This window comes from Rhodnius prolixus, unplaced genomic scaffold, assembly GCF_049639745.1.
Source record: "Rhodnius prolixus isolate KJV_2025 unplaced genomic scaffold, Rpr scaffold_10, whole genome shotgun sequence".
Classification (NCBI taxonomy): domain Eukaryota; kingdom Metazoa; phylum Arthropoda; class Insecta; order Hemiptera; family Reduviidae; genus Rhodnius; species Rhodnius prolixus.
The window spans coordinates 26,046,230-26,074,146 of NW_027411615.1; the positions used below are offsets into that span (position 1 = coordinate 26,046,230).

Consider the following 27,917-nt stretch of genomic DNA (forward strand, 5'->3'; position numbering starts at 1 on the left):
ATTATTGTAGTTTTTGTAAGTATTAACTGCAGTATTAACTTTATTCTGAATTTCTCGTTTACTGAAGTTAGCTGAGCAAATTTATTTTGTTCAATAACAAAAATCAGTGTTTTTTACTCTGACTAATTGAAAAATTGAGTAAAGGTGTTCAGCTGTGTTGTGTTTTTTTTAGTCATTCATGGTATGTATAAACTTGTAGTCTTTAAAAAATAAAATATTTTACCAAATTTGTTTTTATTATAAAAAATTAAAATAAACAAAAGAAAAATAATTATTGCTTGTCTAACTTCTTAAAAATCAGAAGTTTTTAAATAATCTAAAGAAGTTCAAAGGGAAAAAAAATCTTTTTTTGGTGGGTGCTTACTGATGTTTTTCCATCAAGAAGCAGTAAGTGCTGCTGTTTTCATGTTATTTTGTCCTGATTGAAGATTTAATTAAGCAATTTTTGAGGAATAGAAGAAGCTGTTTAGTTGAGATGACTATATCTTAACCATCTTCGGATTCTGATTTAATCCATTTGTGAGATGATACATGAGAATCAATTTAGAACTATTCAAAAGTAGCCTCGTTTATGCCGGACTCGATGTAACTGGTTTTTGTACATAGGGTCGATTCAAACTATAGATTGAAATAAGTGAAGGTTTCGCACATTGCTAGACAAAGCCACATCGTTTTGAAATTGATCCCTGAAAGTGACACTCTTTGATAAGATTTTTCTTATTTCGTTTTCTTTTGTCACTTAGAAGCGCTAACGAGAACCAATAGTGAGAATGTAACAATTGGACAAATACTTCTTGAAGTTTGAAGTCACAGCCAAGAATTGTTTAATATTATTCTCCATTTTCTAGAGATTCGCTAATTCGTTAGGTAGACGATCTCATTGATGTGTTATAGTAGAGTGATCTTGAAGGAAGCCAAGCTAATGAACTGAAAGACAATCAAATTTTGTGTGATAAGTAAAGTGTTTCTAAAAGTATTTTCAAAATAGTTTGACAAAGCGCAGAACTAAACTTGTAGGATGATGATTGTTTTTAGTTTTTTCATATTCATGAAATGATATTAGTTCGCCGATTTACTGTTTATTGAGAAATTTGATTCCTTTGAAGAGTTAGATGAATAAATTATAATTAATTAATAGTATTGCTGAAGTGGTTTGATCGAAACCCCGAGATTTTCATAGAAGGCACTTCCCATGAAAAATTTATTGGCGGAGATTGTTTTGGAAATAGATAAATTTGGGTTGGATGAAAATGTATCATCAAAATGCTATTTTGGCACCCTTCCTGAGCCTCAAGTACTTTTGCGAAGTGTATGGACAACAACTAGCGTCATTTTTCATTAGTATATCTTCTAGTTGACACAGAGGGATGTGTAAATTAGCATTTTTTTGCTGTCCGCTAAAATGTTGTATTATATGTCGTAAGTTTACGTCAACCTGAAATTTTTGCTAATTAGGTATTTCCTATTTTAATAGATTGTGAGCTGTTGAATTTATACTTGTCTGTTAGAGTCGACATTTTGCATTCAATTATACGTCTGGAAGAGAATTGTGGGTACGCTTCTCCGTAACGAATCATTTAAATATTTATGGTCCAATCACTTATATAATATTAGGGAGGATTAAATAAGTTGTTAAAATTTCGTGTTCAAAGAATTACTCAACTCAAAAGCCAATGACCATCATAGTTATCATATTTTTTTTGGCAATATCTCCTGTGATACTCTCTAAACTTAGTGAATACTTTTAATACACATAGCTCTTCAACATAATAATTAAAACTTAATCATAACAATTTTCTCAGAAAAATTAGTACATGAGCCCCGAAAAGAGTTGATGGTAGTTAATTGATTGGTATAGATTGATTGAATCGTCTAACATCTGAGTAGAGTTTAGGTAAAGTACTCTCGTAGAGGTTAGGCTAATTTCTTTAAGAGGATAATGTTCGAAGTTTGTAAAGTGGGAATGTAGTCTGATGATTAATTTTGATAATAACAAGTCTAAGAAATATGGTAGTTTCTTTATTGAAGCTGGCCATTATCCCATTTTATTTTGGCCGTCACTTGTTATTCAGTTGTTAAGAAGAGTGCAGCGAATATCTTTTAACTCATTCTGCACCCAAACATTTGTATGTTAATACCATTCCATTCACATACAATACAAAGCTTGCAAGCGCTAGGCAGACGTGAGCAACTACTTGACTTTAGTTTACTACACCCATACACATCTACAAATCTATTCTCACTTATCCCACATTTTCAATTATTAAGTACCTTATAAAAAAATGCGCACACTTTCTCATGGAAGCTATACTTTAAATTTGATGACAATAGGTTTCAATAGAGATACGAATTTTCGGATCGATTGCAGTTTCAGTTGGCAGTGCCTTTCTGAACTCCATCAAAATTGCAGAACGTTTCTTTGGCCAATTGTGCGAACTAATAGAAACGTTATCATTATCAGTACAGTTTTTCTCAAGGATGTTGTAAAACCAGTAAATTTTAATTAAAATTTCAGCTTTGAGAAAAATGTCATTAACAATACAACATTAAGTTATTATTAGTACAAATTTTAGTGCTTCACTTCAGAATTGGTTTTTTCCCCAATTTTTTTGAACGATTCAAGTTATTGGTTCCACAGACAAAAAATTATTGAAGGTTTTGAGTGCCCTTCATTTAGGTATTGCAATTATAAAGTTAAGGCTAAATTGTTTTCTGTCAAACAATTTGGCCAGCCTAGAACAATTATCGAGTTTTCAGCGCAGAAAACATAAAGCCGTTCTAATGAGATGTCTAGTGAAGTAAAAACTGTCAGCGAAAGAATTTCTCCTATGTGTGTGTTAGAGTGAGAGAGAGGGAAGGTTTCAAAGTTATTTCTTTTCCTTTTTATTTATTCAAATAGTTGGCCTTAACGTGCTCTGTCGTATTACTTAATTCAAATTGTTGGGGAAAGTTCCCTTCCTGTACATCCGTACTTATATAATATCTATTCCGTTCAGTGTAGAACCAGTATATTTTATAACGAACTAACAAAATGATACCAAGTTACCCTCCGCCAAGAGTACGAATGTTATGCAAAATAGTTCTTAATTTAATGAGTTCAATGACGTCTATTTAGATCACTTTATTGGCAAAGAATTTGTTGTTACTAATATTTTCAATTATCCTAATTTTTACATACAAAAAAAAATCATTATGACTTCTTTAGATGGACTAATATTATTACTAAGAAATTCAACCATTTTTAGATACAATTTCTTTCTCTAGATTATTCTCCTTTTCTTGTATTTATTGAGATCTAGATCTTATTTTTCTTGGTTTTTTAACAATAAGCTCTTACAATTTTAAACACTGAAGTGGAATTCCAATATTTTACGTATTAAGTTAAACGAGCTACGTTATGAAATCCATAATATTGACAATTACGTACTGTCTAAACAAATTGTTAAGAAAAAAAAAACCAGGAGCCTGTATTCTGGGAACTGCGCAAAATAACAGTTATTTAATAAGAACTTTCAAATTTCAATTGGCACTTTTCCAAAAGAAAGTCAAGAGAAGTGGATCAAAAAGCTGTTCCAGTGACTTTTTTTATAATTAGAAAAATGGCATGAATAATTACTAAATATTACTTTTGGTCTCAATCTCCTCTCCAGTCATTTTTTTTTATTTACATAAATAGTTTAATAGAAGACGATTTCTGTAAGTCCGAGGAGGGTTGTCCTCGAACTTTTGTTAGTTCAATAGAAGGTCTCCCTTATCATGGAAATATCCACTCCTGAGAATCAATGTAAGTTCGGAAAGAGTTAAGAGACTTGTTCAGGCATAGTCCTTTAGTTGCAATCTTAAGCAAAAAACATTAAGCAAAGATTTCTTTTAGACTCTAGTTAGAAATGCTGGTTCTCTCTAAATTTTATGTTTGAGTGTTCCTAAATAAGTAGAGATTCCTTAAAAATGTGTGTTTGTGTTTGTTGTGTTGAAACAAAAGTTAACGAAAACTGGAAGTTAATGAAGCATCCAGGGAGTGCAAATCAAAGTTTGCCTCTAATTTATCACAATCAGTACTTCTAATACTACTAGTTCGTACTAAAAGCAAGGATAGATTCAAAATTGAAAAACAAGTAAGGAAGAAGTAATTTTTCAAAAACTTCGGGTTACATAGCTCAGATATTTATTTATTGAAACTTCAATGAAAATTAGGCTAGTGATTGTATGAAATTAGGACAGTAGTTTGGTTCGGGGTTCTGGAGTGCTTTTCAGTAAAGTTCGGTTTTTCAGCTAACATGCTCTTCTTCAAAAGTACCAAATAAAAGGAGAGAAATGATATAAATGACCTACTTGTGAAACCATTGAGAAAATAAAAATAATCAGGAACAATATTTAAGTGATTCTTAATAAAAGAGAATCGAACATGTCTGGAAGTAAGGCTGGGACAGCTACTCTCTTATACAATCAAACATGGTCCACATTAGATCTGAGCTTGTCTTCCTACCACCTCTCTGGGCATCCTTAATACCTTTCTATCATTCGACCTTTCTTCGTCCAGCTGAACATTTCTCCAGCTATCATTCTTATAATTTCTTCCAGCCTATCTCTCGCCAAGTGATAAAGTTTCGTTTTTCTTATTTTTTTTTTTTTTTAATTAGTTATTCCACTTGTAGTAATTGGTTTATTTTAATTAGGCAATTTGTGTCATCGAATAATAGATGTCAGTTACTTCCTAAAAAGGTAAGACAGTTTATTTCTTTTCTGTATTTGTATTTATTTTTATGAATAATATGAGCACTAAAATAAAATAAATAAAAATTGATGATATCTACTTAAAGACAGTAATATTAAACAGTCGATCGGTTTTCTTCTATTATTTACAAACAGAACGTGGTACCTGAACAGCGCATGACATCCAACCCTCCAAATCAAATATACACAATAATACTATTTATCATCTACTATCGGTAACGTTAACTTTCTAGTCGATTTTGATAAAAATTAATCAGAAATTTTAAGAGGTAAGCTAATTTTTGAATCATTCTTTTTAAGAAGCTAATTTTTTACTTTTACTGTCAACTTCAAAACAATATATTGTACATAGCTTAGTTTTAGGGTATCACTCATTCATTTCTTCATTCTTAGGTACAAATAACATAGAATTTTGGTAAACAATTTTCTAGTCCGCTAAAATAGATTTTATTAGACAGTACTTATTCTTGATAGCTCTTTTTTGAAGTTCTTTATAATCTTAGCATTCTCTTTATCTTCAAAGAGTAAGATAAAAGTTCCGGCCATCAAAAAAAATTATTTTTTTTAATTTATTCTTTGTATTTCCTAATAAAGCCTTTTCAGCGCTTCAAGCAAAACAAATTTTAACGGGTATTCTATTTGTATAACAATCACCGTGGTTACAAGCCGCTTGAACTCCGCCAAAATCGGGTAAGCCGAAGTCATGAAAATATTGAATCATTTTCGATTTTTTTATTATTATAATAGCTTGGGTTTTTTTAACTTGGAATATTTAGTATAATAAAAATTCACTGTGATCTCTAGAACTTCAATAAGAGACAATTGTTTGAGGAAGTTGTTGAAGATTTGTACCGTAGATTAAAATAATTTTGAGTTCATCCAAGTTGGATGATCATTTTTTTAAGTGAATAAATAGCACAGAGAATAGTTCAAATTTGTTACACTGGATAGCCAAAGAGGTACCGAAAGTAAATCTAAAATCCTCTTAATCTAAAAATTTCTTAGATTCACTATCGCTGGTACACGTTACCAGTTTTTGAGAATATTTATTTCAGGGCTTATTGTTAACAAATTAGATACATATCAGATCAATTTGTAGACAACTTTTTTTTTTCACTTTCATCTTATTTCTACAACGATTGAAAAAAATTCTCTTAAAAGAATATAACTTAGTTGTATACAGTAATTAACTTTAAAAAATCCGCTGACTAACACTTTTCAGCTTTGGACATGATAATTTTCTTAGTTGTAGTTAAAGATTTATTGGACATCCATTGAGTGTTATTAAAATAAATATGAAATAATTAAAAATTAGGCGCTGCAATTATACTGAATTTGTTAGTAACAGCACGATCGGAGAACCAACATTACAGTGATTTTCAGCTGATTGAGGACCTGTATATTTGGAATCTTCCTCTCGCGTCCCAAAGTTACCTGCTTCTGTTTCCACTGCACTTCACGGACTTCATTCATGGGCTTGGCGATAGATAAGAAATATTTCCATGTTGTAGTTTCAACGAAACGTTCTCGTTTTTGCCTTTTACGTCAATATATTTATTTATTATTTTATAATTTATTTTTCATTTTATATTCGTTAAAGATTCAATGCGAACATTTTACTAAACCATAGTTACTCCTTTTGAATACCTCTGCAGACCAATGAAAGTTGTTTACGTTATTGAACTTGAACTTGAAAATAGGTAAATCAGAAATATCTTACTGGGCAGGTATGATGAAAAAAATATTAGAATAAAATTGAAACGAGGAGACGTTTGCGAGTAATTATTAAAATTAATATTTCTTGGAAAAATGGTTGTCAAATATGTACTTGCGTGTCCAATTTGTAGATTAGATTTTTCCTGACCATTAAGAAAAATTAATGATCTACCACTAGTATGGATAATAAAACATTTAAAGGGTTGATGGATTTCTAAGTTTGCGAAATATGTGTTTGTCAGTACTGAATTTTCACAGAACAGTTCATTTTATTTTTTCATAGAGGAACTTTCTCGGAAACATTGAACAGATTTTGTTGGGTCGAGATATTGACTGCTAGATCTCAGTGTCAGTTCACAGTTATTTGGTAAAACTAAATAATAAAAACTTTCTTTAAAGAAAATTGACTCGATAATTTATAATAATTGAATCGAAAGGAATTCAAGTTAAATGTTCAAAGTATGCAAGATTGGGCATTTGAAGGTTTCTTTCATTATCCGAACATAAGAGTTTATTGGCAGTCGATTCTAATTGTTTAATCACATTCCTCAAGGTAATGCAGCACATTGACTGTATATATTTACTTGAACTGTTATCATACTTTTTTATATTCTTGATTCAACTTCCTTCTAACTCTATTATTATGATTATAAAGACTATTTTCATCAAACATTAGTTCTTCCAATAAGGCGATGATGAAATCAACTTAATATATTTTCATTAGTAATGGCACAGGTTTTTATTTTTATGTAAATTAATCATGATTTATTGTTACTGGATTAACAAATTAAAAAGAAATAAATTTATTCAGCCTAAGTTGTTGCTGCTTTAAAGCAGAAAAATAAATCAGCAGGTGTCTGAGAAAAAAATAGATGAATAATTATCGCTGATAGGCTAATTTTGTTAGGAGACAATGGAATTGTAGCCTCGTTGCAAAGAAATAACATCAATAATTACGTACTTTTCGTACTCGTACTTTTCACCAACTTTTAGTTTTAACAATTGTTTATTGCTTTCATTCTAATTTATTGTTATTTAAAGAAGAATGGTACCATGAAAAAGGTTAATTTTACTAGATTACGGTGGTGGAAGATCGTGGTTCATAAGTAGGTTGAGATCTAAACACACAGTTTGTACATGAAACAGATATGACAGATATGGAATCAATAGAAGATTAAATAACTCTTATGTACAGTGTTTAATGAAGAAGAAGAAGATCTAAACCTTACCAATAAGAATTATGTAAAAAAAGAGAAAGGGAATGTTTATTGCTTAATACAAATCTTTCCTCATGAAGACATAATTGTCACAAACAGTACTCTGAAGAATGTATTGTTAATCGTAAAGCCACAACTTAAAGATCGTTAACAACCAAATTACCACAAACCTTGCAAGTTTTTCCTGTTTTCTTGAACAGATATTTTTTTTTTGCCAAAATTTGGAATTTAAAGAAAATAACCCGTTTTTCTTGACAGGAACGGTAATAAAAACGTGTTTAATACTTACTGGCCAGTTTTCACTGAAAATATCAGTTTTTTGGTCCCTTGAGTATGAAAAAATAGTTTTTAGGAAATGTAAGTGTGTACAAAATATCTGAAATACTGAAACGGCAGGAAGCTGAAACGGTAGATTTCAATTAAATTCCACCATTGATTTAACTATAATTTAGTATTGAAATTCCTGTGTCCGTAAGCACTATTTTACTAAGAGAAAACGTGTAAAGTAGCTCGTATAAGATGTTTTTGTTGCTTTAATTTTAAGAATACAGTTGCCACATTGTCTATAAACTTTTCATTTTACGAAAGCTACGGGTTTTGTTAAAATAAAAAAAAAAACAATGATTAAAATCAAAATCGATTGACAATAATCTTTGGGTGTAAAGCAGTAGAATAATGAGATGGTCAAACGATCAGTTTGTTAGAAGCACTTCCTACTTACAAGGCCACTTTCACATTGCACCTGTAAGATAGTGTATTTCTTTTCTTTATTATCTAACAGCTGTACAATTTCTACTTTACAAAACCACTCTGTTTACTTTTTTCTTTCTTTTTTATTTTATTTTTTGTTTTTAATCTCAAATAATTCGTGTTTTTAAAATATTTTTAGAATACTATGATTATTATCGCACGTACTTCCTTCTTGCTTTTTCATTACAAAATAAAAAAATGTAAGAAAATTCGCTCGATCTGGTTTGAATTACTCACGCCACTTTCTATTAGAGTAATCTCAATTTCTTTTTAGTTAATTTTTTTCTAACTCTGATTTTCTAATGCCTCTCAATTTTTCTTTGTCAGACCAAAGATCAGTATTATAAGTATTATAAGTATCAGTATTTTAAAAATTGCTTCTATGTAAATATTTGTTCTCAAATAAATCAAGGAAAATTTTGTATAAATAATAACCTATTTGACTGCTTTCCGTTATTTATTTTGTATAATACATACTCTGTTCAATTATCTCTATACATTATTTTGCACTTCTTATTTTCATAGAGGTTTTAAGCTGACCAAGACTCTAAGCCTTCGTTGGATTTATTAAATTCCATGCATCCATCCAATTCCTATTTTTCTTTCATAAATTCGATCTTAATATTCTATTCTTCTCTCTGTAGTTCCTCAATCACATCCTTCTTTTGTGCCTATAGCCATTTACTTTTTTGTTTCTTTTCTTCTAACAGAAATTTTGTCGCTCCATCAGATCTTATTCTTTTTACTTATCTCCTTAGACTCTCCTTCTGCCTCATGTATGGTTCCCTTCAGCTGCTTATACGCTGAATTTACTTTTTTTTCACTTAGTTTAATTCTCAGTCTCTCCCTATTCAAAACACCTTTCACTTCCTTGCCAAAAGGCTTGCGAATTATATGTAACCATTTCCATCTGAATTCTTTTCACAAAAAAAAAAACAAAAATCTTTGTTGCTTGCTGATTTTATTGATAAGAACTGCTCTTTAAAATTTGTTATTGTGCAAAATTAGGGTTGTTAAAGAAACCATTTTTCAGCTGTTACTTATACTCGAGTGCATTTATGTCGCATTCATTTTGTAAATATCTAATGCATATACCTAATGTTCTTTTATTTAAGGAACGGAAAACAATTTATCTTCAAGAGGATGACTGATTTATTATGTTGCCACATATTATTAATGATATTTTTTAAAAGATCTGAAGGTGTAAATAGTGAATTCCGGATATAATCTATTTAATGGTTCTTAATTAACTAATTAAACAATACTGAAAAAATATAATAATTGCCATTAATATTAATTGTTTAAATTAATAAATACATAATTATTGCTACATGCATTGCTAAATGTATTATTTAATCGTTAATAGAATTAGCAATGGGCAATCCTGCAAGATTTCTTGCAATGCTCATTGTAATTTATTTTCCTTGTTGTGATAGAGCAGATTATGACAGAATTAGTTAGGAAATTCTGATTATTTATTGTTAACAGAAACGAATTACATTATATTAATATTTTCTAATATGAAGTGTTACTGTTTAAACAAATGATGAACGGTAATGAGTTTAATGATTGATTCAACTCCAGAAACTTTGGTATTAGCCAGAGGAGAGTAAAACTAAGTACTCTGTAAGGATCATAGACACCGAGAACTCTTACACCTTCTTCTTTGTATTACTTTCCGGTGCCCTTGAATGGGGGGCACTAAACTAAACTAAATAAACCTCCTTATTTAGTTAGTCAAACCTTTTCTGCCGCTAAGTGGAAAGGTATAAAACTTAGCTCTCTTCTTTGCCTATGTCTAGCTAGTTCGAAGAATATATTCTCCTTACGGGATGCTACTACTATGTGTCCTTGTCATGTCAGTCTTTTCTTTTTTCTTCTTCGGTTGCCCGTAATGTTAGAACAAATCAATGATTCGCCAAATACTCTGCACTTCTTAGCTGGTCCACCCTGGGGAGGAAATTCCTTTACACTAGTACTGATTATGGTTTTCCTCATTCAGTTTCATGGATTCATTCTAGGTATCTTCCTCAAATGGATCATTTTCATGTTATGAGTAAGAGTCGTCTATTTCTGAGTCTTGGCCCTTTATTTCTTTCCGCTTATAGACCTGTTGGGAACGTTATATTCACAGTCATTTTCGTGCTTTATGTTACTTAATTTTTACTACTTAATTTCATACGTATTGCTTGGTATATTCTGTTGGTCGGACTTTTATCACTTCCTTCTGCTTGCCGTTTTCACTGACAGGAAAGTTAAGGTCTCAACAACTGTTATTTTCTCTACATTTCTTCTCCCACCTTCAGCTCCAACATTCTCTCGCAATGATCGTTTTCATTGTCAGGCTTTGCTTTCTAAGCACTTTGCTTAATTGAGATTTTTCAGTGTTTAACACCTGAATCAGCTACTAATACTACGTCATTAGCGAGGAGAACAGATTCCAATTCCTGAGTAGTGTATTTTTGCACATTTTTGTTGTATTTTGTAAACAGACTGCCTATTACAAAGATAAACTCAAGTTCATCATCTTGTCTTACCCTCGCTACAATGAAGACGAGATTGATAGAAGGAATTTCGGTCCTGTCAAAATTCTTGCACTCCTTGTAAAAGTTTCTTTCAGAAATTCTTTGTTCAGAAAGAGTTTTCCATAAGGTTTCCCAAGAAACGTTTTTAAAGATTTTCTGCAAATAAGTAAAGGAAGAAATAAATTAGTTCTGTAATTTTGCTTATAACTTTTAATTCTCTTGATACTTAATACAAAACGTGGCATACCTCACAATTCAACTAAATAAGCTATTATTGAAAATGATTCAAATAATTACATACCTAGGAATTGAGTTTCCAACGAAAATGCTATTGTGGTCCCAACAAGAACAAAATAATTTTTTAACGTTGTTCAATATAGAAACTAACAAAAAGAAATAAATGGCAAAACGCTAAACTAAGTATTGCTCTTGAAGGCGCTTAGAAGCAGTAATAATATTGTATTTGGTTTTTTAATGACAATTGTGATCAGCTATCAAGGTTTTTGAGTTTTTAGTTTTTGGCAAAGAATGAAGTTTATGCAAGGAAATAGCTATCTTAAAAGTATGATTTAAAGATGAGTTTAAAATTGTTGGAAAGGAGTGGCTTCTAGCCACAAGAACTCTTTCAAAGGCCAGCATTGCTTGAAAGAAAGCCCCTACATACATTCAGTATAATATGTAAATACTTAAAATTTATTATTTAAGATATTCTACAACTTTAAATTTTTTATCACAGTTATCGAAGTTATCGCAAATAAGTATTTTATTAACCAATTCTATCCCAGATCGATATTACTTCCAAATGAATACTTTATTTCAATTAATTATTAACAATTACTGACGTGAAGAATAATAAATGTTTAGAATAACCAATCGTAACCTGGGATGCCGCGTGGTTGTATTTTATTAAGATTGGAATCGTCTGCGTCAGAGTGACGTAAATAATGAGTATATATTGTAAGTTACGTCTCAGTTTTTTCATAGAACTTTACAACTCCTAATATTAGGGCTTAGTTGGTAGCGCGATGGACTAAGTAAGCCGGTGGCCCTGGGTTCAAGCCTATGCATGCTAACCTTATATTTTTCTCTTCCAAAAATCTTTACTAGCTCACAGTTCTGTGATGGACAATGTTGAAACTACCGAACTAAAAATAACTATAGATAAGGAAATTGTTTGTAGTTTTATGACTTAGGGCAATGATTTGATCTTAAATCATATGGCATTAGCTGCACTAAAGTTATTTTGCCCAAATAATGTTCTCTTTCTTTTGTTAGTTTTCACTCTAAAATTGGAGCTATGGTTTATTTGCAACCATCAAGAAGACTTCTCTGTAACAAGCTCACTGCTAGGGATTTGATCCATGATTCCTGATTGGGTCCCTTTACTGCACTCATTACATGTACTTTGCCACCCTTCCAATTATTATTTTTTTCTCAATATGTTTAAGCACAATTTACTATCTACCGTTTTCTAAAGTAGGAACAGCCGAATTGTAGGCGAGGTGGAAGTAATGGTTATTATACAAGGATCAATGGATCAACAATCAATAATGGAGCGTTTATAGTAATTCGTGCACACTTCAAAACATTTATTTACAATTTGTCAGTTTCAAAAAATTAACTAGTCAATCCACCGCATACATTTCAGAGGGAATGAAAAATCCTAGTGTTAATCATGCCCAATTTTTTCCATTTTGTAATTCTTAAAGATCAATCTTACAAATTGACAGCCAAAATGCCTCTAAGGTAGCACAGATTTATCGCAATAAAATGTTTCTCTTGAAAGGGTTGACGACCTCCCCAAATCCGGTGTCCTCTGAAATAGAAAGTACGGATAATTTTTTCTGCAGTCTTTCAGGAGTAACTAAAACATTTAAATTATCCAGTCAATAATACATTATTATAAAATTTTACCTATTTAAATTATCTTCATTTCATATTCGTTAAATGAAAAACCAAGGCAAGTAGTTTAGTAAAATGAATGGGTATAAATAAAAGCATATGTTATTCCGGTTTTTTTTTTTACGTAAATTCATGATTTTCTTTTACTGCCATTCTCATAATTCTTCCGGTTTCTTTAAATTAGCACTTTACAACTTGTCATTTGATTTGAAAACATATGAATATCTACTCAAGCGTTAAATCGAGTAAAACTTATCCAGGATTCCCAAATGGAAATGGCAAGCCTTTATCTTTCAGTATTTTGAATCAGTTGGAATAAGTGTTCAGAAGAATAAATGAATAGTAATTTGGAAAACATGAAGATAATTATCAATGTATTTCCGGTAAAAATACGAAATCCGCATAATCGCAATACTTCCCTAACAGTAGTCAAGAATATTCTGATGTTCAGCACTCAAACCTTAATTTAAGGTGAAATTCAATTGTTAAGAAGCTAGTAAAAGTGTCTAGGCGAAACGCTTGTTTAATTCACGACAAAATTTATGAAAGATGAAAGAAATTTATAACTGAAACATTCCAATCGTCAACAAGTTGCTTTTTATAACATAAAAGAGAATAAATCTACGGCTAGATTTTTTAAACAAACGTAATGATTGATTTGTTGAAAAAGTTTTCTTTGTGCTTTCTTTATTAATTTATAAAATTTATATTGTACTAACAGAATTAACTAAATGCATAATTTGTTAATATTATTAGTCCATCATATGAAGTCATAGCTTCCCGGAGCCCTTTCCTCGTTGCACTGCTGGACAATTTCTATTGAGCGACACATTGTCCGTCCTCTGACAGTGAGCTGTAAGAAACTGCTAAGAAGAAAAAATCTGAGAGCAGGCGCCTTGGCAATGCACAAATTAATCTCTTACTATTAAACGTAACTTGGAACAGAAAAAAAGTTTTTATAATAAACTCGACCTCTCAGAATAATAGATGGTACTTATCGATTCTTTCATCTTAGAGACGAAACGACGCCTGTTTAAAAACCTATCACCTATCGATTATTACATCTACTGACCCTAAAAAGTGTTTTTTTTTCTTTGCCTACCACTAAGATTAGTGAACTACTTTTTGGCTCCACAATAATTTTACTCAGATAAACGCTCCTTAATTTTCCTCAGATATTTCCCGTTAAATAGTAAATTAACGTTGCAGTTACAGGCATTAACTAAAGTGAATTTTACGCTTAAATCGTACTAATTCTTAAAAGCTTACATCAATTAACTAATCCTAAATATATTTCAAGTCCCTGATCAGTGTTTACAAAAAAAAGTTTTGGTTTGAAGTAAAGTCATTACTTATTATTACTTTGTTATTTTAAAACTATTCTTTCATTTTGCGTACACACTATCACTTTATTAATGTTTGCAAGAAAATTAGGCAACATGTTCTTTCTAGGCCATTAAGTACACACAATAAATGCCAGTCTTTAATAATATAGTAGTTACTTTGAACAAATGGATCTGTGCGGTGCTCGTAGGGCGTCAAGACAGAAGAAGGAGCGAGCCGCAGTATACGGTGCAATGCCTGGTATTTTATCATGGTAAGCCTAGGGAAACTGGCCTTCCTGACAGAGCTAGTTGCTATACCATCAAGCTTCTGAGATTATAAGAGGAGAATAATAAATTTCTTGAATCGTAAATTTCTCATACTACAGGCTGTCAAGTCCTTCGAAGTTGCTTCAAGGCAGTGTGCGATTATCTAGATAGACATTTTGATGAATATGCCAGCACTAATTGTCTGGGGTTCCTGACAGTCAGGGGAAAGCGAATTGAGAAAAAATAGCGTCTGTGTTGATGCAATCCTGTTGGAATCACTCCAGAACTAAAAGCAGTTATACCTTAAATGGTTATATCTGACCACTTATATTATATATATATACATATGAGATGCCAAATTCATGACACAATTAAGATAATTCTCCAGAATTTGATTCTTAATTTAATTTAGTAAAAATTATTTTTTGAAAGAAACATTAAATTTTACAGCTCACATTATCTCTTGGTTACTATACGAATTTCTGCGCATCTTTTGAATAATGATCAACTCCTCTCTATATGTTTAGAATTAGGTATTTACGTAATCAAAATCCATGTACAGGTGTTTCTGTAAAATCCAATAAAATATTTCTTCTGATAGAATAAGTACATTAAAAGTATTTTTACAGTTATTATGAAAGTTGTGCAAAGTAATTTATACTATATTGTACATATTTAGGGTCGATGAATACTGAAGACTGAGTATGGCAACCAGCAGTAAGGATGGTAATAATAACCGCGGCCAGAGAGAATCTGCAATACAATCCTTTTATGAAGGCGGTAGCATATTGGTTACAGGAGCCACCGGATTTGTGGGGAAAGCACTTGTTGAAAAACTGTTACGTTCTTGTCCTGGCATTCAAAACATATTTTTGCTGATAAGGGCCAAAAAAGGGCTGCATCCTCAAGCAAGATTAAAGGAACTGCTCAACAATGCTGTTAGTAAATATTTTCATACAATTTCATGAATTTATTTTGATTTATACTGTTGACAGTGCTGTTCTAATTCTAGCAAATTTGAAGGAAAATAATTTAATCAATAGGAATAATTTATTAATAAATTTCTTGTATAAATATCTGAGCCTCAAATAAATGTTCCTTCTTGGGATTTAACTTGTAAACTTCTTGTACAGAGGCGGGTGTTGGTCTAGTGGTCAAGAGCGTGGCTTTGTAAGTGGGAGATCCCCAGTTCGAATCCCGCGTATGACTACTTTTTATTTGTTAAAAGAAATTGTTTATTGTAGAGTATAAGCTTCCACCCCTGTCCACGACACCTAATAGGTAGTTGGACTTTAAGCGTCGCCTGGAAAAATAGGCGATCACTTTTACTTGTAATATATAATAATTACATTAGTTCCTAACACTAAGAATCTTTATATTAAATTTATTTCCAGATCAAGAAGGATAGAAGTAAAATTATTTTATGTGGGAGTTCTGTCGATAATCTTTAATTATTTCATTTTCCTCAAGGTGACTTAGGGACTACATAATTGCTACTTCTGCGCCGTATTTGTTGAACTAGAAGAATAGAGCAGGAATATTTTAAGTACATTGCAACATTTAGGCCTTTTAAAAAAAATTAATGAAGTTAAATTGCTATAAATAAAATGTCAATAAAACGCCAGTGTGTCAGTAAAACGCTATAAATGTCAATTACCAAGAAAGTATATTTTATACACTATTTTAAATATTCCAATGTTTTTTTTAAGAGGAATACTTCTAAGTGATTTAAAGCATAATTTTAAGGTCTTTGATTTTATCTGTTATAGCGCGCATGGTTATTGTATCTCTGACCAGATTCGGGCTTTCTTCCTTCAATTGTAGATTAATTAATTTGTGTAGAGATCAGTCAACTAGTATAATGCGAGAAGGAAACATAAATGAAGTCGAAATTTCTTCACCAAACTAATACAACTCTGATGATGGATGAAATTCCGAATCAGGGACACAATAATCATTAGTGCTTCGACGGGTAAAATCAAAGATTTTATCCAGCATTGTGGACCTAACCACATTTTCAATAAAATTTAAGGTGTTCGATCGAGTAAGAGATACAGGTGTCTTGGAAAAAATTATAGCAGTTGGTGGCGATGTAATGGAGCCAGAATTAGGTCTTTCAGAAAGTGATAAGGAAAGACTTTTTCAGCAAGTTACAGTGGTTTTCCATTCAGCGGCCACGGTCAAGTTTAATGAAACACTTCAAGATGCAGTCAAACTAAATACAATGGGAACTGATGCAGTTATACAATTATGCAAACATATGAACAAATTGCAGGTATTTTACATTATTTTCTTGACTTGAACGAAATATGGAATTATAGGACAGAAAAATCTAATTTTTTGTATATTTATTTCAATTATGATCTAAAGAATAATAAGAAATTTAATTGAAATTTATTTCATAAGCTTATCTCTTTTCTAGGTACTTTTTTACATGTGCATGTAGATTAAAGTCAGTCATACATTTTTTTTCATAAGTGATTTAATATTTTTTTATCTTTAGAATTCCCATGAAGAAACTAGATTAAGTCAGTAGCAAGAACCTTTCTTTGCATTTTTATCTTTTGTACTTCAGGTTACTCAACGACCAACATGTTCTCTGACCCAGAGAACATTTTAAATTTCCTGGATGTAACTCCATAAGTAGTAAATAAATCGCATAAGCGCATCTCGGGTACGAAAAGTAACCGTAACGAACCATAAAAGTATATAGTGTAGACAACCAATTATATAATCTTTTTTTTTCCTTAATTGTGTAGCCATAGCCACATTTAATGGATTCTCAACTCCCTTAACGACTTACAAAGTGGGCAAATTTTAAAAAGAAATGCATTAATTCAAAAACGTGCAGGACTTTTTCTTTTAAAGTTTTCTTAGGGCAGAGCTGTATAATCCTGTAGCCTCACTGATTCTTCAATCACTCACTCTTCGCGGCCAACTGATGCGCAAGTTCTATGAATTAACATACTTTTGCAGACAATTCCTTTTTTTACCAATTCTTCTTTTAACTGCTCTTGTTTTCCGAATACGAAACCATTGTTCCAATGTTCTTTACGTAGCATTCTCCTCCAAATCTCTTATTTAATAGTTGAGTATTTCTGGTACTTTTTGTACAAATTTCTATTCCAATATTCAACAGGTTCTGGAGGCTTCGACTCCAGAATAGAAAATAAAGAGCGGTTCTACGCTTTTGAAAGCGAGTTTTTTGTTTTGTTTTTATATAGGCAGGGTGAAGGCCATCGACCAAACTGTTTAGGGCTTTAATATTAGAAACGTTAAATTTCAGTTAAGTAGAGGATAGTAAATCATTGCTCAACGATACCATACATAGGTTACCTGATACCATAGGATGCTCGTTGGACTTACCAATTACTGCAAATCTTAGAAAACCACACTCATGGTCAAGTCTGTTTATTTAGGTGTAACGCATAAGTACATAATACAGTTTAGTGAAATCTATTCAACAAAAAATATATTTGGTACTTTTCCGTTAGCCGGGCGCAAGCGAAAAACAGTATTGGGTAAAACTGTTTTCTTTACAATTCATTAATATTTGTTTATAGTTGAACTTGTTTTGCTTACTATTAATTAATATTTGTTTATAGTTGAACGTTTTCGACTTTTTTCCGTTGACTTGGCTCGCGTTTGGTTCACAATTGGCGACATTTGCACCCGGCTAACGGAAAAGTACCATATATTTTTTGAACCAATTTACTCTTTTTTCTTAAAAGCTTGTCACTTCATCGTTTCAGTTTTTCAACGCGCTAAAAAATCCTTTTTTATCTATGCTAATGTTATGTTAACATAGGAAATATAATATTTATTATTAGTTAATTATAATTAGTTAAATTTTAACTAATTTATATTTAATATAAATTAATATGTTTAAAAAAAACATATTTCCTTCCAGGTTGATTGATTCCAATTGATTTTAGCTAAGATTACTTTGAGCCCAATGTTTTTATTTTCAACTAATATCCTATAGATTATCAAATTTATAGTTTTAATTTCTTATCAGTCTAACTTAAGAGACAAGAACAAATTTTCTCTTCCCGTAACGAACTCAATAGTTTTAAGCTTATTACTTATAGGTATCGATTTAGATAAATCGAGCTTGCGCATTAATCGGTATAGTTTAGCGGGGGATCACATGTGACCAAAGGAGGTAACAAGTAATTAGTGTTATAATAGTGGTGTGTGGATTGTGAGATGGCGTGAAGAGCTCGTGATACTTAGACTCTGTGTTAATAAATTTATTGACAGTTTTCCTACATACTTGTGGTTTTAAGTCTGTCAGTATGAAGTTTTCATTTAAATTTTCCAATCTGTTGGGATCCATATATAAAAAAGGTAACTTGCTGTTTACAAATGATGGAAACTCAGTAATAAGCCCTGTTGGAAACAGACTAACTGTTTATGAATTGAAAAATAATAAATCGCAAACACTCCCTGTAGAAAGTCGTTACAATTTTAATACCATAGCATTGTCTCCAAATGGATCAATATTGATAGCTGTTAATGAAGTTGGCGAAGCTCTTCTTATAAGTATGATAAGTAATTCAGTTATTCACAGGTATTTGTTTAAACAACCTGTGCAATGTTTGAAATTTAGTCCAGACGGTCGGTATTTTGCCGCATGTAGAGGCCAAAGAACAGATGTATTCAGTGCTCCAGGAAAGTGGTGCGGAATGTTTAATCCTTTTATTCTTGAAAAAGTATTCATAGGGCATTACGATGATACATCATGTATTGACTGGACTTCAGATTCTAGAATATTGGCTATAGGATCTAAAGATACCACAGTCAGAATTTATGGAATGCCAAGGATGATAAACTTTAGAGTGTGCACCTTAGGAGCACATGCAGATAATGTTGTAGGTACGTTTTTTGAAGAAAATTCGATTGATTTAATAACAGTAAGTGTAAATGGAAGAGTTTGTCTGTGGGAAGCCAATATGGATCTATCCGAACTTATAAATGAAGGCGAAGGACCTCCTGAAGCCAAGAAAACTTGTCCATCTGAAGAACAAGAAGATGAGCTTGATTTACTGAAAGGTGAACTGAGAAATGTCAATTTAGATGATAATTCTAACGAAAGGGAAGATGATGAAGATGAGGGGGAGAGTAAGGATGAAAATCTGGTTAAACTTGCATTCAAATTGCAGGCAAAGCATTATATAATTAACAATGCTTCTCCAAACCTCAAGTTGACTTCAGTAACTTACCATAAGAAATCACACCTACTAGTAGTTGGCCGAACAGATGGATCGTTTCATCTTTATGAAATGCCTCATGTAAATTTGATACAATCCTTGAATGTTACGGAAACCAATATAAGTGCAGTCGCTCTTAATTCTGCTGGTGACTGGATAGCACTAGGTTGTGAAACGTTTGGACAGCTCCTAGTATGGGAATGGCAAAGCGAAACATATGTTTTGAAACAGCAAGGACATTCTTCTGTCATGACAACAATAGCTTATTCAAGTGATGGACAGTTTTTAGCTAGCGGGGGAGAAGATGGTAAACTAAAACTTTGGAATACTCAATCTGGATTCTGTTTTGTAACATTTAATGAACACACTTCTGGAATTTCAGCTGTGAGATTTGCACAGAACCGTAAATTTGTAATTTCTGCATCATTAGACGGTACAGTAAGGGCTTTCGACATGACTCGTTATCGTAATTTTAGAACATTGACGGCCACTAGACCAGTACAATTTTCGAGTCTTGCCATCGATTCCAGCAGTGAATTCGTCGCAGCAGGAGGTCAGGATGTATTTGAAATATATTTGTGGTCAATGAAAGTTGGAAGATTGCTTGAAATATTAACAGGGCATGAAGGTCCAGTGGTGAGTTTAGATTTCCATCCTGGACTAGCGTCTACAGAACTTGCATCAGTTAGCTGGGATAAATCTCTGCGCGTATGGAATGCAATTGAATCTAGTGCAGCCTATGAAGCAATTAAGATGAGTTCTGACTGCTTAGCAGTTGCGTACCGTCCAGATGGCAAAGAAATTGCAGTTGCTTCATTAGATGGTCAGATATCTTTTTTTGATCCAAAATCTGGTAGCCAGGTGGGTTTCATTGAAGGAAAGAATGATCTCATCTCAGGTAAATTGGATACGGATTTTATTTCAGCAAAAAAAAGTCAAGAGGCGAAGTCATTCACTTGTCTGTGTTATTCAGCAGATGGAAATTATATAATTGCTGGAGGTCAATCGAAATATGTTTGCATTTATAGTCGTAATGAAGAATTATTGGTAAAAAAGTTCCATATTTCTGAAAATCGTTCTTTAGATGGCGTTGATGAGTTTATAAATAGAAGAAAAATGACAGAGTTTGGTAATTTAAATCTAATCGAAATGAGAGACGCCGATGGTCAAGATATGATCCGATTACCAGGTGCTAAAAAAGGTGATATGGCTTCTCGTTCATTCAAACCAGAAGTTAGAGTTATGTCTCTAGTATTTTCGCCAACCAATCAAGCTTGGGCAGCTGCAAGTACCGAAGGATTGCTTATATATTCTTTAGATTTTGGTCAAGTATTTGATCCGTATCTATTGGAAGAAAGCATCACGCCACAAAGTATTAAAGTTGCTGTGGAAAATCGAAGTCACAGTGAAGCATTAATGAAAGCGCTCAGATTGAATGAACAGACACTGTTGCGATATGTTATAGAATCTATTCCAACAGAAGATATTGAAATGTGTACAATTACATTACACGAAATTTATATTGAAAAACTTCTCAAATTTATTTCATCTTGTCTCGAAAATACAAATCATATAGAATTCTATTTATTATGGATAAAGTCACTTCTTACAAAAAAAATCAAAACACCTCCTACATCAATATTGCTGGCTTTACAAAAGAATTTAAGTAGAAAACAACAAATGTTATCAAATATATGTGATTACAATAAGTATACAATCAGATTTATTCAAAAACTTGGAGAAAAATATCTTAATAAAAAACAGATTGAAAATATGGACGTAGATAATGACAGTCTCAGTGATATATTATTGTAAAAATTATTTTTTTGCAAAATTATGGTTATCTAAATTTATGTATAAAGAATTTTGTACATTGATCAATTTTTTTTTTTTATTTGTAAACGTAAAGAATCCCTTTTCTGTACAATAAAATTTCATCAAAACATAGTATGTTACTTAGAATTTCATTCTGATTCCTGTTATCTGTTTTGAATCCTTCAGCAATTGTTGCTGAAAAAAATCCTAAGAGAGCTGATGGAATTTTCATTTTATTTTCATCATTTAATTAAAATTAAATCTTATAGTTTACATTTTTTGAAAGAATCATGTCAAAGAGAGATAATTTCATTTTTTCCTGAATGCGAGTAAAATTTGGTAATAATACAAAAAATGTACTTTAAAGCATTTTCTTTTACAGCTAAAGCTGTGCTCGTTACCCTTTACTTCTAGGCAGGAATTAAATTCTTTGTGATAAGTTTATAATAAAAGCAGAGCAAAATAAAAACAAATTATACTCCTATCATGTTTAGTATTTCACAATTTTAGAAATAATATGTCATATGTTGCCAGACTGCATTTATTATGAAATGTGATAATCATTCTCGTACTCCGAAAAAATAACATTTATGAGCAAGACAAATTAACATATATTTGTACATTTACCTTCTAGGCTGTAGTACATGTATCCACAGCTTATTCTAATGCAGATAGAACAGAAGTAGAGGAAAAAGTTTATCCACCACCTGCTAGCCCAATTGGAGTTGTACAGTGTGTAGAGCATTTGTCTCCGAAGTTAGTCAACAGATTATCCAGTGCTCTTATAGAAAATCATCCAAATACTTACACTGTTACAAAGGCAATGGCAGAGTCTCTAGTATCGCAACAGGCAGATGTACTACCAATCTCAATTGTCAGACCATCCATTGGTTAGTGAAATTTCTTACAAAAAAGTTCAAAGTGGTTATTCAAATTTACTAATTTATGAACACTTTCAGCTTTATTATATAAAAAGGGCCCTGGGCTTTACGTTAACATAAAGTGTTAAATAAATTTTTGCCTTGTTTTTCGATGTTAATTTATATTCAGACAAGTTATTATTTTTCAAACATTTTGTATCACAGTGACAGCAGCTTGGCAAGAACCATTTCCTGGTTGGGTAGATAATGTAAGCGGCATCACAGGAATTATGATGGAAATAGGTCGTGGAACAATAAGATCCATAATATGCAATGATAAATACCTGGTTGATATAATACCTGTTGATATTGTAGTAGATTCTCTTATTGTGGCAGCCTGGCACACAGCAACTTTTAGGTAGATAATTTATTGGTAACCTGGAAATATATTATTTGTTTATTTTTATATATTTTTGTAAGAAATTATGTATATTATTTATTGATTTTAGGCGAGGTTCTGTACCTGTTTACAATTGTACTTCTGGCACAATTAATCCAATTCTATGGCGTGAACTTGGAAAATTAACATTAAAACATTCTTTGGCCACTCCATCTAAATATTTGCAGTGGTATCCTGGATTTACGTTTACAACCAGTAGATTTCTCCATTCTTTTCGAGATGTTCTGTATCATGTTGTACCAGCATTTATTGTTGATATAATACTTCGACTGCAAGGTTCAAAACCAATGTAAGAACAATTTATACCAATGTTTTGACAGAAATTATTTTGAAATGAGATTAATCGTTTAAAATCTAAGATCTGCTTCAAAGAATTTCATTAATCATCGATAATAAAACTTGGCTTTTCAGACATTGTTTTGTAGGACCTCTGCATTGTTCTATTTTATAATTAATATAGTTCATTTGAGTTCCGTGCAAAAGCAATAATACTAAGAGTTGTCTATACAAGTTGTTTACACCTTACGACATTAAAAGCCATACATAGATCTGCTTAAGATATTATTCGAAACAGTCACGGAGATATGTATATATGTATATATACTTAGGTCTAGTTTTTTATATTAGAAATTTAATATAAACCACGTATCTGTTAAAGAAATTACTACTTCCCTATTATTCAAATTATTGAAATAGCTAATTCAATAGCGTACTCCTAAAATTTTACTGTTGTCTATAATTTCAAGTTTTATCTGTCTATTTGTTCCAGTGAGGGTACGTCAGCAATTACAGAAGTTTTAGGTGCTTCTTTCAGTTAACTTACCTCAACATTTGGAAATAAATTTATTTTTTAATTTAAAATTATTCTAAAGCTTTTTTTGTATAAGTATTTATTTTTTTCTGGTTTGGGTGTCTATAATCAACAATTGACACTTTCACCAATAAAAGGACTTCATTATAAATTAAATATCAATCAAGTAAATGAGAACATTAGTTATCAAGCTGGAGATCACATCGACTTCTGATCTTTCTGAGAAAATTCTACTTTCCAGAAAAATTTGAATAAGCTTTGGAAGGGCTATGACGGCTTTTTTCTTTCAAATGCCCAAAATTTTGCCTCTTACAAATACTTATCAGTACTTTATTATTATTTGAATAAGGGTGTTCATAATTTATGGTTTATGACTTCATTGGTTTCATTTTAGGAATTATATGTTCAAGTGTAAGCCATTTCCAATTGATGGCCCTACAAGACCTTCAACTCTTGATCTTTTAAATAACAAAGTCATTTGGAGGTAAAAATAATGAATGAATAAATTTTTGTTTAGCACGGCTGAATGCATTCTCCTGGCTTTAATTCATTCACGTTTCAATTTTATTCGTCATGGCAAATTTCTGATTCCAATGATTTCTTTTCTTCAGATGTTATTATTTATCTTTTCGTTGTTATTTGAATTTGACACCTTGTTTACCTGTTTCACAAATTTGCAACTTATCATGTTAGTGTTACTAGTTTCTTTAAGGCGCACCTCACGAAATTGTTTGGGGTAAAAATCTTAAATGTAAACTTGATTTTTACGTAAGCAATATATTTTATTCTTCTTCTAAACTTCTTTGTTTTTGTGTATTTTTATTTCAGCATGCTCAAGTTATGTAAGAGATTCAAAATGGCTGCTAAAACTGGTGAATTTTTTGCATTACATGAATGGAAGTTTCAATGTAATAATCAAAAATCTTTGACAGAAGATTTAAGCCCGATTGATAGAGTTGTATTCCATACAGACATATCAAAGTTGCAGTGGGATGAATATATTAAAATCTATCTACTTGGAATAAGAAAATATGTACTTAAAGATTCTATAGACACATTGCCATCAGCTATGAAAAAACTGAACAGGTAAATTATACATATAAAATACTGAACGTAAAATGATAGTTTAATTATGGTTTGTGGTCAGAGAAAAAGCAGTTGGGATAAAAATTGATGGGAAATATAAATAAATACACCAAGAAATTTTTGATTCATGAAATATAGATTTACACACAATATTCTCCCTTTGCTTCGATAATGTCAGTTGATCTAGAGTTATACGTTTCCCTAACTCAGCAGTTTCCGCACTATTTGTAACAATGACAATAATATGGGAGAAGTTACCCAGTGGTAAGACATCACTAGAATTAACTGCTCTCTTCAGAAGAAAAACGATTGCGAGACTACTGGCGTTCTAATCGCCTCGAAAGGTGATCTGGAATATGACGAGATAATAAATGACGTACATGAGGATTGGAATCCTAATGGAGTTACAAAAGGAATGTCAATGTCAGTGTGGATGGATTAGATCTGAAACATAAAATGGAGCGTTAATGATAGATAATTTTCGACTGAAGAGATTTAATTCTTTGAAGATTGGAACTTTTCTTGAACCCCACAGTTCATTACCCTACGTCCACGTGGGTTTTAGTTATAGAAATGTACACCAGTGTATTTTATTAAGTGAAAGATAGGTAGTCTATACTAAACTACTAGTAGTTTTTTAAGTAGTCGATGCTGTTAACTTCAGTTCGTCTAAGTCGTGTGTGAGGGTTCCAAGTCAGTCTTTTGTCTAAATACTGCTCAAGATAACGGACAACATTGACAGGGGGAATAGGAATTGAGTAATAGAAGATCGGGGGAAGAGTGACGCGGCGGAGAGTGAGAACCATTCCTCAAGAGAGAAGAGATGGGTTTGAAGGTTTCTGTATGCAATTACTGGATCAGTAAGAGGAGAAAGTATAGTAGTGACATATGCATAAGATAGAGCAGTTTCTGAATGGTTTTATATGTCTGCTATTCGATATAGGATAGGTCCAAAGATGTTTCATTGACCGATTTAACTTTATAACTAGCTGAATACGATGTTCGGATTAGTACTTGAAAATAGCGGTCAATCAAAAAGGACTTAAGAAGGGGATGCGACTATGTGGAAGTATGCCCTTGAGTTTCCTGAGAATACCGGTTGCCACATCCGACTTCTCTTTATTATCGTTATAGTTTTTACAATTTATTGTAGTTTACATTTGTATTATATAACAAATATGAAATACTTTTGAATACTTGTCGTTAAGTACAGCTTTATTGTCATAATACTCTGTTAAGAATAGCAACTTACAAATGTCTAATAAATGAAAACAAAGAATATTAAATTTTCCAGATTATTATGGCTTCAACGTCTTGGCAAATTGTTTCTTGTGTTTCTGGTTTTGCGCCTTTTGCGGACGAGATGATGGTGGCTTAGATCGACAGACTTTACACGTCTGTTGTTACGATTACCTGAAATTTAAATCAGTGTCAACTTTTATTATAAAATTTGTGCAAAGTATACATACGTACGGTTTAAGTATGCATATAAAAAGAGAAAAAGGTTTGTTTAGAACCTAATGTAATTGATTTAATATTTTGTATGTAGAAATTCCAATTTCTACACGCACTGATATGTGATTCACCAGTATTTGTCTTGAATGTTTAATAACAACTGAAAGACCAATTAAATAATGTGTACCAAATTATCTACTTAAATTTAAAATTAATTAATTTGTGGTATAATAAATCTCTTTGTTACATATTGCTAATATTATGCTGTACTTTATGTAATGTTATGTTGGACTCTATTGTAGAACTTTCTATTTGTTTTCATCATTGCTGAATAAAAAAGTTTATGTATTAAAAATATTCATTTGCAATTAATATATCTTAAATTTTAGTGTAATATATTGGAAATGTATTTAGGAAATAAAAGATAAAAATTTAGTAAAATATTTATTTTATTGTGATTCAGATACACAGCTTTCATTCTTTTCTTTCTAGGATCTACCTGCAATTGCTATTGAACTACCTGAAGTAGCCAGATTAAATCTGCTCTTTTTTATTCTGCTCTATTAGTATTTTAAAACACTTTCTACTTTTTAATTTCCATTTCACCTGTATTTATTTAATAAATTATTTATTAAATTTGTTTTTTGTTTAGGCAGCCTAATAATCCATTAATTCTGCTCTTTAAAATTATTATTGGATTTTCCACACTCTTTTAAATATTGGTGGGGTGCGAAACATTTTGGACATCCTGGAAGATCGAGCAGATAAATTGTCTGAAAAACAAAATTAAATTAAAGTGACTTGTCTGAACCTTTTTCTTTTTAGATTTTCTTATCAAATGTAAATTGAAAAGCACCTCATTGTTCAGAAAAGTGAAAGAAATATGTGTCTCATGTAGTACGCCTGCTCAAGCAGTAACGCTTGAAGCCTTGAAACCTGCTGACTAGGCTACCTGATTTAACTCCTGTCGTGAAAAATTACTTTCATCACGTTTAATCGATTGAATTCTATTTTAGATCACTTTCGTTACAATTTACTTTTTTTTTTAGCTTATTTTTATTTATTTTTTCATAGTTGAGTATGCCCAGCTGCAGTGCGTTGACTCACGCATTGACCACCACCTATACTTTATACGGTAGAAGAGAGTGCGATGTCAGATCTCCCCCATTAAAATCCTTCTTTTAAAGTAGTAATTACAGAGTGTTCTAACTCTCTCATAGCCAAGTTCATTTGAACCAATTTGGCGACCGCCTGTAGTGTGTTACAGATACTTGAACGAGCACCTATTATTCTGTGGGTACCTTCACTCATTGCTACCAACTAACATTCTTCTGAATTTCCCCAACACATTTTACTCGCTTAAATAGAGTATAGTCATGGAATCATAAATGTGTACTAAAAAGAATGCACTTCATCCTCCCTAAAAATGCTGCTTAAATAAAATTTTCTGGAAAAAGGGTTTTTAGTGATAGAAAATTCCTGTTGGCTGATTTTGTGCAAAGTAATAGTCGGGTCCCGAGGAAGCGCCTAAATCAATTATCAAATTTTAAAATTGCGGTTTTCGTAACTGAGCTGTGGTGGATACTTACTTCCAAACAGATTAAAGCCTAATTTTTCACACTTCAGTGATTTCAAAACTGATTGTTCCAATTAAAACTCAAATCGAAAATCTACTCGATTATCGTATTTTCTCTAACGAGATTTAAAAATAAATCTTATCAACTAAAACTATCCTGCTTGCTTACATTTGAGTGTAATGGGCATTTCTTCCTTACTCTACC

General features: G+C 31.6%; 2 protein-coding genes across 3 annotated transcripts; both read left to right on the forward strand.

Annotated features, from left to right (window-relative positions):
• Window positions 1-4,857: 4,857 nt before the first annotated feature.
• Window positions 4,858-26,776, forward strand: LOC141456645 (putative fatty acyl-CoA reductase CG5065). 2 transcript variants are annotated; one of them, XM_074132770.1, is made up of 9 exons: window positions 4,858-5,003; window positions 15,116-15,374; window positions 16,469-16,711; window positions 22,099-22,354; window positions 22,550-22,742; window positions 22,834-23,073; window positions 23,990-24,079; window positions 24,424-24,681; window positions 25,976-26,776. In XM_074132770.1, exons 2-9 carry the CDS (start codon window positions 15,141-15,143, stop codon window positions 26,046-26,048), a joined length of 1,587 nt encoding a protein of 528 aa, XP_073988871.1. In that variant the 5' UTR covers window positions 4,858-5,003; window positions 15,116-15,140; the 3' UTR covers window positions 26,049-26,776. The 2 variants fall into 2 exon arrangements, with proteins under 2 accessions (XP_073988871.1, XP_073988873.1); XM_074132772.1 differs by lacking the exon at window positions 23,990-24,079.
• On the forward strand, window positions 17,893-21,653 carry LOC141456644 (periodic tryptophan protein 2 homolog). The gene has a single exon (XM_074132769.1). The coding sequence runs from the start codon at window positions 18,735-18,737 to the stop codon at window positions 21,462-21,464; it is 2,730 nt and encodes a 909-aa protein (XP_073988870.1). The 5' UTR covers window positions 17,893-18,734; the 3' UTR covers window positions 21,465-21,653.
• Window positions 26,777-27,917: the final 1,141 nt, after the last annotated feature.

Coding starts and splice junctions, on each gene's coding strand:
- LOC141456645 (XM_074132770.1), top strand. CDS start 15,141: ATGGCAACCAGCAGTAAGGATGGTAATAATAACCGCGGCCAGAGAGAA. Junction 22,743..22,833: donor TGGCACACAGCAACTTTTAG/GTAGATAATTTA, acceptor TATTGATTTTAG/GCGAGGTTCTGTACCTGTTT. Junction 24,080..24,423: donor AATAACAAAGTCATTTGGAG/GTAAAAATAATG, acceptor TTTTTATTTCAG/CATGCTCAAGTTATGTAAGA.
- LOC141456644 (XM_074132769.1), top strand. CDS start 18,735: ATGAAGTTTTCATTTAAATTTTCCAATCTGTTGGGATCCATATATAAA.